We start from the raw sequence: 12,525 nt of genomic DNA, 5'->3' as shown, positions 1-12,525 counted from the left end.
AAAATGAGAGCATCAATCTTCTTATTTCCTAAAACTAAATTATATAGTGCTCAAAATTGCTTACTGAATGAAATATATTTTAGCAAAAATAGGTCATAAAATCATTCTAATACTCTCTAAAACATTTGCAGCTTTGTAGAAATTATCGAAGGGGTCTTTTGTTTGATGTGGCTGTCGCTAGCTACATGAGGTGCCCATCTGAGTCCTAATGACCATCAATTTAACTGGCAAATCCATGGAAGCTTCCCATCAAACGCTTCCATGGATTTGCCAGTTAAATTGATGGTCGTTAGGTGCTCGGCACCCAGCATTCGGCTGCAGCTGGAAGGTGGCTGGGAGAACTGCCCTGCTCCACAGCTAGCTTTGCCCCTAGTGCCCCTGGACTCAGAACTCCTGCATGTCAGCCCCACTATGTCCCAACATCACCTGCCCTGCAGCCTGTGTCACCTCCACAAACCTTGGGCTGCTGCTGACAGCAGGCAGGTACCAGACCCATTCATATTGCTGGTGTGGCAGCTGCCTTCTGGGTCTGCTCAGCTGCCATGAGGCAGGGAGGTGGGAAGCCGCATCTGTTCCAGAACCGCGAGGAGGTCTGATAGCCACCGCTGTAGTTGCTGTTGGGCTAAGTGTTATTAAGATAGATTTCCTTTAGCAACATATAAGAAATGTTTTGATATTCTAACAGTTGCCCTTCATATCTATTGGATGATGAACAGCCCTGCTTGGACACTGAAGAAAGTGCTGGGGTGGAGAGAATTGGTCAAACTCTGGATATATTTTGAAGGCAGAGCCAAGAGATGTTGCTAACGGAAGGCACGTAAGGTATGGAAGAGGCATCAAGGATGACTTGCTGGTGTTGGCCTGAGTGACTGGTAGAAAGTCTGGGCGGAGGGGCAGGCTTTGTGAGTAGGAATGAAGCATTTGGTTTTAGACACAGTAAGTTTTAACTGCTTTTTCGATATCCAAGTGGAGCTTCAAGTACCTGTTTGATCTATGAGTCTGGAGTTCAAAGGAATGGTTAGAACTTTTCCAGGAATGATTAACTCAATAACCTGATAAACAATTTCCATTCACCTGGTTAGAATCATGAGTCTTTTGTTTAAGATAAGATTTGAACATATTTATGAATGCCTGTCTATTTTAATGTCCATAAATAGAATAAAATAAATACAAACCCAAAAATCTACGTGAAAGTTTACACAATAGCCCAGCTTTCTGATGTTTAGCCATATGAAATATTAAGAATAAAGCCATACATAGCTTAGTAACCTGGTACTTCTCTACTCGTTCATTGATTGCTTAAAGAGGCAGGAGCTAAAAATGGTTAAATCAAGATTTGATGGAAAATCTCATATTAGAAAATGAGATAAATGCTAAATCTATATGTGCCAGGCCTGAATTCAAATATTAATGGGAAAGGATTATAGTTTTTAGACAGTGGGAGGTGGGATATTCAAAGAAAAAAAGCTTATAGGATTTTCATATTTCAGGCTGAAAAACCAAGGGGACATTTTAAAGCCTTATATAAAATCAAAACAAAGAAAAAAAAGATAGTTCTCTTGGTGCAATAGATCTCAGAAAGAGGAATCTCAGAGGTGAGTGGCATCATTGTTTGACATCTCTTTCACATGCCTCTAAAAATGTTTTTTCTTGAGTTTTAACTTGGGATGATTTTGTGAAAGAGGAATCACAAAACTACAGTGAGTACAAAGGAAATGTTTCAATAAAATATTCAATATAGTATTTCTTTGTGGGGACTCCTAAGAAGTGAGAAGTTGAAGGAGGTGACTGTCACTGTTGGGAACCCAGTCCTAAATGAGATAGGACTTAGCTTTCGTCCAAAGACTCCTTGTCCAGTTCTGCTCAACAGGCTGCATATGGAGGACCAGGGAACCTCTGTAAGTCATTATGAAGGACCAAGTGAATGAACTGAATCCAATTAGAAATACATTGACCTAAGCAGGTTTCTTCTGAGGCTTCCTACAAGGTGCGGTATCATAGAAAAAGGAGAGGTTTGATATGCAAAAGGTGTTAATATGATTTTGGTTTTCCCTCCTATTCTATTTGCATTTCTAGAGAGTAAACAGTAGAAACAGAGAGATCTCCAGTTTCACTAACTAACCATTTCAAACAGACTCATTCCTTGGCCAAATTTTGTATTAAATGTCTATTACTATTAATGTAATTCTTGTGGTTCAAATGGAAATAAATGAACACACACCACTTCCTATGCATAATTTAAGCATATTACTGAAAGTTCTGCATGTATAAAACAAGTATAAGCCACGAATCCTTCACTTTGTGTGTTATTGTTTATTACTATAGAAAGTGCTGTTGCTTGAATATGAATATCATTTAGTGTAATAAAATATAGAAGGACAAATTTTTGTGTTCCAGCTCTGGTTTGGTCTGACAGTGTCAGGCATAAACCATCAAAACTTGATAAAAGACTGTCTTGGAGTATCTTGCTGTCATGACTCTGATGTGTTTTGATTTCCTTCTGGAGTCATAAATTGCACCTTGGGCACAATAAGGGAAGAGTTGTTCCTTCGGATAGAGTTATTCCTCCTCATGGAATTGTTTCGTCGCATGGAATTGCGCTTCCTCAGAGAATTTTGATGGGACAGTTCACTCTTTTGGAGGGTCTGAATAAGGATGGAAGGCTTCTCATCCAGCTCTCGGGCACTGCACCGAGGAGCAGCTACTTTAACAGTGTTGCCAAATTTGGAGTAATCCACCGAATACACTCCTTCCTCCTCGGTCACGATAGACACAAAGCGGTGGCCCCACTGGATCTCCTCAGCAATGTAGGAGGTTCGTGCTTGTGTGGTGATGCCAGTAGTTTCAACCACTCCTTCCAGGATGACTATGACCTCCAGGTCTTGGTTGGCCAGATCAGTTGCTGAAATATCATACAGGGGGCTGCGCTTGTCAATCACATGGCAGATGATCAAAGGGGCCACCAGAAAAATGTTATTGCTCTCAATGGGGTTATCGACAGGGATATCCAGTTGGTGAATAGGCACCACCTCCCCTTCAGGTGTAGTTGTTTTCTTGACCACCTGGATGCGCACTGAGGCACTAATGATCATGCTTTTCCTCAGGTCACCCACTCGGAACATGAAGCACAGCTTGCCATTTCGGACGGCAATCACAGCATGGCGGCTGAAAATCAAAGTTTCTGCCCTTCTATGAGCCTGAGCTGTTTTCATGAAAATGCAACCTAACATGACCGCATTGATGATCAAACCCACAATGTTCTGGAGAATCAAAACTGTGATGGCCAGAGGGCATTCCTCTGTCATCATTCTCCCTCCAAATCCAATGGTCACTTGAACCTCAATGGAGAAGAGAAAAGCAGAGGTGAAAGACCTGGAAGGAGTGATATCAGAAAACAACACCATCAGGTCAAATTGTGAATAATGAAATAACATGCCAAGCTGAACTTTCCATTTTCTTCCTCTAAAGGTTATGAAATGCTTTGGGACAGACTAGCTAACTTAACTTGGAACTCCCTCTCTTTCTCTCCCTCTCTTGCTCTCTCTTCTGCATGCACCTACCTCCAGACTTCTGGGATACAATTCTATTAATGTTGTCTAGGTCATGGGCCTAATTGTGTGAAAGCCTTCATACAATAAATATACATATTTATATTTTTAGATATACTTTGCCCAATACTTTACTTTCACAAAGGCATAATTTATTTAGTAAAACTCTCTAACAAGTAGACGTTTCTTATTTATTGCATATCTATGTTTAAGAGACTTGAGTCATAAGGAAGGTACTGAGTAATGAGTGAACTTTTCATTATTTATAATCTCTGAAATCATATACATTAGCCAAAACTTATTTTGCACCTTATATAGAGAAAGCAGAGTGCTAGAAAGTGGTACAAAACACATCATTCCAAAATACTAGTGTTTTTAATTAAAAAATAATGTTTTTCCACTTGAAAAGAACTGTTTCTTATCTCATTTTGTTCTCTAAGTGATCAAGAGAATATGGGAAGGAAGAATTAGAGGCAGAGGTTAGTAAATGACTCCGTCATGATCATGTACAGGCACACCTTGCTTTATTGCACTTCACAGATACTGTGTTTTTTTACAAATTGAAGATGTATGGCAACCTGCATCCAGCAAGTCTATGAGTTCCATTTTTCCAAGAGCTCACCTTTGTGTCTCTGTGTCACATTTTGGTAATTCTCACAATACTTCAAACTATTTCATTATTATATCTGTTATTGTGATCTGATCTTTGGTGTTACTATGGTAATTGGTTTGGGGCACCAGGAACCATGCCCATATAAGACAGCGATCTTAATCAATAAATGTCGTGTGTTCTCACTGCTCCACACACCAGCTATTCCCCGTCTCTCTTTCTCTTAGTTTGGGCCTCCCTCTTTCCTAAGACACAACAATATTGAAATTAGGCCAATTAATAACCTACCATGATTTCCAAGTGTTCAAGTGAAAGGAGAAGTCACACTTCTCTCACTTTAAATCAAAAGCTAGAGATGATTAAGCTTAGTGAGGAACGCACGTTCAAAGCCAAGACAGGCTGAAAGCTAGGCCTCTTGCACCAAATGATTAGCCAACTTGTGAACGCAAAAAAAAAAAAAAAAAATTCTGGAAGAAAATTAAAAGTGCTATTCAGGGAACACACAAATGATAAGAAAGCAAAACAGCCTTATTGCTGATATGGAAAAAGTTTGAGTGCTCTGGATAGAAGACCAAACCAGCTACAACATTCCTTTTAGCCAAAGCCTAATCCAGAGCAAGAATGTCTCTTCAGTTTTATGAAGGCTGAGAAAGGGGAGAAAGCTGCAGAAGAAAAGTTTGAAGCTAGCAAACATTGCTTCATGAGGTTTAAGGAAAGAAGCTTCCCTCCATAACATAAAAGTGCAAAATCAAGCTGCAAGTGCTGATGTAGAAGCTACAGCAAGTGATTCAGAAGACTCAGCTAAAATATAATATTGATGAAAGTGGCTACACTAAACAACAGATTTTCAATGCAGATGAAACAGTTTTCTATTAGAAGAAGATGTTATCTAGGACTTACATAGTTAGAGAAAAAAAGTCAATGTTTGGCTTTACAGCTCCAAAGGACAGGCTGACTTTTGTTAGGGTCAAATGCAGCTGGTGAGTTTAAGTTGATGTCATTGCTCATTTACTGTTTTGAAAATCCGAGGGCCCTTGAGAATAATATACTAAACCAACTCTGCCTGTCCTTTATAAATAGAACAACAATGCCTGGATGGTAGCACATCTGTTTTCTATCATAGTTTACTGTATATTTTAAATCCACCGTTGAGACTTACTGCTTGGAAAAGAAGGGATTCCTTTCAAAATCTTACTGTTCGTTGACAATGCGCCTAGTCACCCAAGAGCTTTGATGGAGATGTACAAGGAGGTGAATGTTGTTTTCATGCTTTCTGACACAACATCCATACTATGGTCCATGGATCAAGAAGTCATTTTGACTTTCAAGTCTTAATATTTAAGAAATACATTTCGTAAGGCTATAGGTGCCATAGATAGATAGTGCTTCCTCTGATGGATCTGGGCAAAGTAAATTGAAAACGTTTTGGAAAGAATTTACCATGTCAGTCAGATGCCATTAAGAACATTCATGATTTATGGGAGGAAGTTAAATATCAACATTAACAGGAGTTTGGAAGAAGTTGACTCCAACCTCATGGATGACTTTGGGCTGTTCAAGACTTCAGTAGAGGAAGGAATTGTGGATGCAGAAATAGTAAGAGAACTAGAATTAGCAGTGGAGCCTGAAGATATGACTGAATTGTTGCAATCTCATGATAAAACTTGAACAGATGAAGAGTTGCTTCTTGTAGATGAGCAAAGAAAGTGGATTCTTGAGATGGAATCTACTCCTGGTGAGGATACGATTAACATTGTTGAAATGACAACAAAGGATTTAGAATATAAATAAACTTAGTTGATATAGCAGTAGCAGTAGCAGTAGGCCCTGAGAGGATTGATTCCAATTTTGAAAGAAGTTCTACTGTTTTGACTGTGGGTAAAATGCTATCAAACAGCATTGTGTGCCACAGAGAAATCTCTCATGAAAGGAAGTGTCAATCAATATGGCAAACTTCATTGTTGTCTTATTTTAAGAAATTGCCACAGCCACTCCAGCCTTCAGTAACGACCGCCCTGATCAGTCAGTAGCCATCAACATCCCCTCCACCAGCAAAAAGATTATGACTTACTAAAGGCTCAGATAATTATCATTTTTTAGCATTAAATTATGTTTTAAATTAAGTTATATATATTTTTAGACATAATGCTATTGCACACTTAATAAACTACAGTATAATGTAAACATAACTTTTATATGCACTGGGAAACAAAAAAATTTGGGTGACTCATTTTATTATGGGGATCTGGAATCAAAACTGCAATAGCTCAAGATATACCTGTAATTGATATGAACTTGAATCCTCTCAATTTGGCCTAGTCCTCTGAATGAAGCAAACGAAGGGGGCCAATAAGTGTCAGGATTTTGTTGGGAAGCTTTGTCAAATTGCACATATCTGAGTAAATTATTCCATATCTGAGTAAACAGCCATTGATTTGGTAGGTTCAGGGTGGACCTGGCTAAGACACTTTTGAAAAGCTCTCAGGTGATTCTGATTTATCCCCCTGGTTGACAAGTATAACATTTGGTTATTATTAATTTATTCACTTAGCTACCTATCCAGTGCTGCCATGGCTTCTTCATAGAAACAGTCTTTGCCCCCATCCTCTATTTCCGACTTATCTAATTTTATAGAAGACAAGCCCTGCATCAGCCATCTGTCAAGGTATTATCTATTTATTAATGCCACGGGCAACGAGCAAGTGAAGTGTTTAAACATTTGAGTAGTTGGTATACACAATGCACTTTGGCAGGAAACCATGAGGGGTAAGCAAGAATACACAAATTACTCTTTTGATTAGCTTTTAAGTGGAGTATGAAAGTTGCCTTTTTTCTCTTTTGTTACTAAAATGATTCATGGAAAACTACAGCAATTGCTTTTTGCACTAAAGACACACAGCAAGATATATGGTGTGGTCCAAAAACATGGCAAAGAGTAGGAATAGACCCTGGAGGATGTGCACGGATACAACATTGATTTCTGATAATGCCTCCATACTTCAGGGAGCAATGTGCTGATGAATATCTCAAATGTTTTGTTTTAATGGCTTGAGAGACTATTCATGTGTCATATTTTGTACAGTGTTTATGAAAGAATTTAATTCTAACCATTATAAATGGTGCAAGACCCAGCCTTTTATTGACACCTGCCATGCTAAACAATCTCAAGAGACAGAAGTGTTTAGCTGCTCCTTTGTTCCGTTACAGAGAAAGCTATGCTGAATAATAATGAGAAAGAGGAAATATGTTGGGCTATTTTCTGACTCATTAAAAAATCATCTACACGAAGGAGAAAGTGAGTCACCCTAAAATGCAAATGGTCAAACATGATTTGGAAATACTGCTGAATATACATTTTAAAAAGTTGTTTCCAATTTTGATGATACGAACTTGATATGATATTGAACTTATGAAGGGGAAGGACATGCAAAGAATTAGAATTATTATTAGTTGTCTTTTAAATTTCCATTAGGAGGGAATAAGGATTTTTCTGTTTCTATATTTTAATGAAACATTTTTTTATTACATACGGTTTGTTATGATTAAACTATGTTGAGATTACAGTATAAATAGAACCATAACATTAAAATAAAATCAGTAAGAATAGAACAACCTTAAAAGATGTCAAATAATTTTAAGTAAGAAGTGCAATTTAAAATGCTAAAATTGTTATGCTGATAAAATCAACTTTGTCCCATTGTATTTTTGACACCACATCTCACAGCTGTCTTAATGTTCACACCAACAGGAATGTATCAGAGAAATGAATATGCTTCAGAACACATCTTATTTGAAAACTACAAGGTGCTAGTAAATAGCTTTTAATAACCAGTGCATTCTATAAAATTCCTTCAAAAAAACTATTAAAGTATATCACTTTTGATGATATGTATTTAATAAATTGCTCAATAACTTCTTATTCACAAAAATATATTTGTCTTGTGAATAAAATCTATCATTTATTAATATTTTCAAGGTTTATTGCCATTTCGTCTTTTTATCAGTATGTACTATATCATTTTGTAGATTTATTAAAAATTTAATTTGATATGAAAATGATTCACCAATCAGTGCCAATAGATTTCTTAAAGAGAAATAGTATAGATAATATTTGAACTTCAAATATCTATTAAACATTTCTGTAGCTATTTTAAGTATTTTGTTTCTTTTATATCTGGTGTACTGATGATCACCATGTTTTTCACCTACATTTTCTTTGAGACAAAAGTTTGAGAAAAGAAAATAATATCTACTCAATGGTGAAAACAAGAGATCAATTCAATATAGTTCTGCTCCTCAAAATTCGACCTGAAATCTGTGGTGTGTGATCTCTGCACACTAATGCTGCCTTCTCCCTTGAAGGGCTGACATTGCAGTTGCTTAGCAAATGGAAGAGTGGGCAAGTTCACAGTCTGGGATCTGCTGCTTGCAGTGATATGCTAGCTTCATAAGATTTCAGGGTCACTAAAGGTCTTATTCTTTACAGTTTCCTGGCAGTATGGTGATTTTTCAAGTTTCTTTGCTTTGCACATTTTGTAACTTTAGAATGTTATTCAGAACATGTTCTGGAGAATTTTCCAGTATTATTCCACTATTGTTTCACTTCAGAGCAAATATTTTTGCAATTGATATAAATTATCTGTCTTCCCAAAAAACAACTTAAGAAACAAATCACCTCAACTAAATATTCTTAGGGCATGTGACAGTATGTCAAGGGAATCACTGAAATCAAATTCATTTTACCTATCTTCGAAATACTTACAATATAAAAGAAAGAAGCCAAAGTTAGGTCACCTAAGAACTGTCTGTTCCTATTCTATTAAAACTCTGAAAGACTACGACATTAAGTTGCTTCCACACAATCCCTTCCACAAAAATTTTGGACCAATTTCCATTAAAAATTAGTACTTTCTAGTTCTGAATCTTAGCATAACTTTTAACTTCTGAATCCAAAAAAATCAGCTATGTTAAGATAATCTTGACAAAGACGGGCAAATATTTATTTGTCATTTCATTTTTAGTAGATTTTTAATCTAGGACACTTCCCCCCACCCCGTGTCTTCCCATTTTTCTTATTATTTCTGAAAATGTCATGGGCGAATGAAGTCTTGGAAAAATATCACTAGCATTTGCACAATATTTTTTATTGATCAGAGATATTTACTTGTGGACACTGGAACTATGGACAGCAGCTTTTTCACACAGAAAACTGTGTGCTTTTTTGGAGTAAGTCGCTCTGGAGTCCTTTGAACTACAATCTTTTAATAAGTGGTATAATATTTTCAAGGCTTAGCCCAAAGGACTGAAGCTCCACATTTTCAGACTCTTAATCCATAAAGCCTCCCTTAAAAAGATGTTTAACGTATTAGGTTTTGTGCTTTATTTTGCTTTTTTATTTCTGAACGTTCTAAAACAAATCCTTTATTTCACTTTCAACAAAATAAACAGAATGATAAGAGAAAGGGCATTTTGATATTTTTTCTATACTGTTTTCAACTTCTGTCTCATCCCACTGCATTCTTACCTGACATTAGTCACACACACAGTGGAATCCAAAGCACTTTTCTCCATTCCACTTTTCTCCATGTAAGCATAGATGTCCCCGTGGGCAAAGGCCACCAGCCACCACATGATAGCGAAGAGCAGCCAACTGCAGAGGAAGGACATGGTAAAGATGACCAGCGTGTGGCGCCATTTCAGGTCCACCAAGGTGGTGAAGATGTCCTGCAGGAAGCGTCCTTGCTCACGGATGTTCTTGTGTGCCAGGTTGCAAGCCCCGCTCTTGGCGATGAAGCGGGCTTTGGGGAGGCGGTCTCGAATGCGCGGCTTGCGCAGGTTCTCCGCCGCGATGCGAGCCAGCACATACTCCTCGGGGATGATGCTCTTTCTGGCCAACATCGTCCTGTCACCATAGCCAGCCTATGCACCTGCCTCGGATCTGGCTCTCCTTGCAGTCCTGCACAGGTGAAACCTTGATTAAAAAACTTAAACAAACTCCATATCCTCACCTATTAGTCCTTGTATTGAGGGATATGTCTACACATCTGACCTGTTAAAATCAAAGGTTTGATTTTATTAACCCAAACATGAATCTAGTTTGTGCTTGAGTTCTGGGATCTCAGAGAAATTACTTGGTCTGAATCAGAACTGTTTCAATTCTTCTTATCATTCTGGACACATACGGGCATAGCCTTAGTTAAACAAAACCAATAGCCTCCTGTAAACAGCAGGCTCAGAGAGAATTCTCTGCCATTAACCGCGTCTGTAGATTAATGCAAGGATACAAGCACGTGGCTTCGATTATGAAAATCAAGGCCAGCTCGATCGACTCATTCAAGTATTTCGATGATGTAGCATTATAAAAGAGGAGAAATTCTTCCTCCCTTATTTTTAGAAGTAAGCAAAGGTAAGGCCGTGGCCCTTTGCGCAGTATAAATAACATGTTCAGTGTAATCTGACAAAATAATGATAAGCGATGTGCTATGGAACTTAAAAATTATGAAGCATCATTATTTTAAATTTGAAGGAAGTATGAGATGCATTTTAAAAAACTGACAAAAAAGTTTCCTATGGAACTCATAATATTATAAATTGAAAACTTTTTTTTTTTTTTTTTTACAACGAAGGGATCAAACGTACAAGCTGCAGGAAAAACCCGGACAACAGCCTGCGGGTTGCGGTAGAGTTAAGTAGGCAGTGTGCCCCGAAAAGTCCATCCAGCGCTGTAAAGCGCTACTATGTTTTGCATTTTAAATCATTTGCGGGGACGCGGACAGCCTCCCCCTCCCCTCCCCGGGAGGAGCGTTGAAACTTACAGACTCCGGGCAGCGGGCGCGGCGGCACCTCCTCGCACTCCCCGGCCGCCCGCCGGCAGGTCGCTCGCTCCGCCATCCCCGCGCGCCGGAGCGGGGGCCGCCAAGGCCGGCGGGACAGATCCGGGGGCTGCTTGTCCTAGGGGAGAGTTAAAATAATAAAAGGTGCAATTGAATCTAAACGCGGGGTGGGCTGGAGGAAGGGGGATGGGTGGAGATCTTCCCCTCCCCCTGCTCGGCTCGACTCCCTTGGCCGCGGCCGTGGGCGGAGGAGGGGCTGGGGACGGGGGCGGGGGATGCGCCGCAAATCCGCCTCCCAGTTTGGGCTTTGACGCGCGTCGGACCTCGGAGGCCGCGGATATCGCGGGGTGGGGGCCAGAGGGGAGGGGGCGCAGGCCGGAGGGAGGGGCGACCGGCGAGGGCGGGACCGAGAGCCAGCTCTTTCCCAGTAGCCGCGACCCCCCTGCTGCCCGCGTGCCACACAAGTCTTAAAAAGGCTCTCTGCTCGGGGGAGAGAACTTTCAGAGTCCAAGTTCACTGACGTAAGAGATTTATTTTTTATTTTTATTTTATTTTGTAACGTGGCTAGATAACTCGGCTACTTCGGATTGAATAAAACCAGATATAGAGGTCAGAAAATATTCTTCCCAGGCGTTCAAGCTGTGCGCATAAACAATTTCATTTACATTAAATTTCCGTCTAGTGGGGACGATACAGGTGGAAGATGTTCTAAAACTCACTCTAGTAAACCGTGTCTTCACCAGCCAAAGAGAATTCTCGGGAAATTAAACACACAAACACAAACACATACACACACACCCCAAAACAAGGACACCCCCCAAAAAAAAGAAAAGAAAGAAAGATGAAAGAAAGGAAGAAAGGAAGAAGAAAGAAAGAGAGAAAGAAAGGAAGAAGAAAGAGAAGAAAGGAAAGAGAGAGAGAGAAAGAAAAAAAAAAGAAAGAAAAGAAAGAACGAAAAAAAAAGAAACCACTCGCAGTCTCTTCCAATGAAGAAATTTTACCCCAAACAGGGACCGCTGTCAACACTTTACCACTGAAATGATCATTCGGTCTTCAGTAATGTGTTGCTTTCTGAAATGTTGCAGCTTCTCCCTCTTGTCTAGATTGTCTGAATGATAAAACAGTAATTGCGCACGAGAAAGGCCGTACGAATACAGTAAATATCTATAGCTTTTTGAAAAGGAGCCAGCAAAGACAAATGTGCTTTCTCCCACAGGTCAAGCCTCCTGATTTTGGCACTTGCGTTAATGGAAACTTTAATTCTTGGAAATTTCATCTATTTTCCAAGACTCTCAGGGTCTAAAGTGTATGGAGCATAAACAATGTGTTCATTTAATTACCAAAAGACCTAAAATTAGCCTTTAATGAAGGCAAATGAAGAACAATTTTTTCCCCTTGTGGTTAGATCTGCGTAACCCCTTCAAGCCTGCGGATGCTAGTGTTAGCATAGTTCTCCTCTCTATTGGCATTAATGCTGCAGTAATTTACGTTGTAGTTTCACCGCAAGCGTGGAGGGTCAATTTGTATCGTCAGT

The 12,525-nt window shown here is 39.2% G+C and overlaps 1 protein-coding gene across 2 annotated transcripts; it reads right to left on the bottom strand.

Moving 5' to 3' along the window:
• Positions 1 to 2,301: 2,301 nt before the first annotated feature.
• KCNJ8 (potassium channel, inwardly rectifying subfamily J, member 8) lies at positions 2,302 to 11,239 on the bottom strand. Of its 2 annotated transcripts, none has more exons than XM_012640991.1 (3): positions 10,974 to 11,239; positions 9,683 to 10,114; positions 2,302 to 3,372 (listed from the first exon to the last, which is right to left on the bottom strand). In XM_012640991.1, exons 2-3 carry the CDS (start codon positions 10,054 to 10,056, stop codon positions 2,472 to 2,474), a joined length of 1,275 nt encoding a protein of 424 aa, XP_012496445.1. In that variant the 5' UTR covers positions 10,057 to 10,114; positions 10,974 to 11,239; the 3' UTR covers positions 2,302 to 2,471. The 2 variants fall into 2 exon arrangements, with proteins under 2 accessions (XP_012496445.1, XP_012496446.1); XM_012640992.1 differs by lacking the exon at positions 10,974 to 11,239 and adding an exon at positions 10,798 to 10,859.
• Between the last annotated feature and the right edge of the window lie 1,286 nt (positions 11,240 to 12,525).

The sequence above is a fragment of the Propithecus coquereli genome, unplaced genomic scaffold (assembly GCF_000956105.1).
Source record: "Propithecus coquereli isolate 6110/MARCELLA unplaced genomic scaffold, Pcoq_1.0 Scaffold16, whole genome shotgun sequence".
Taxonomy (NCBI): Eukaryota; Metazoa; Chordata; class Mammalia; order Primates; family Indriidae; genus Propithecus; species Propithecus coquereli.
This window is presented reverse-complemented; position numbering and strand designations above follow the sequence as displayed.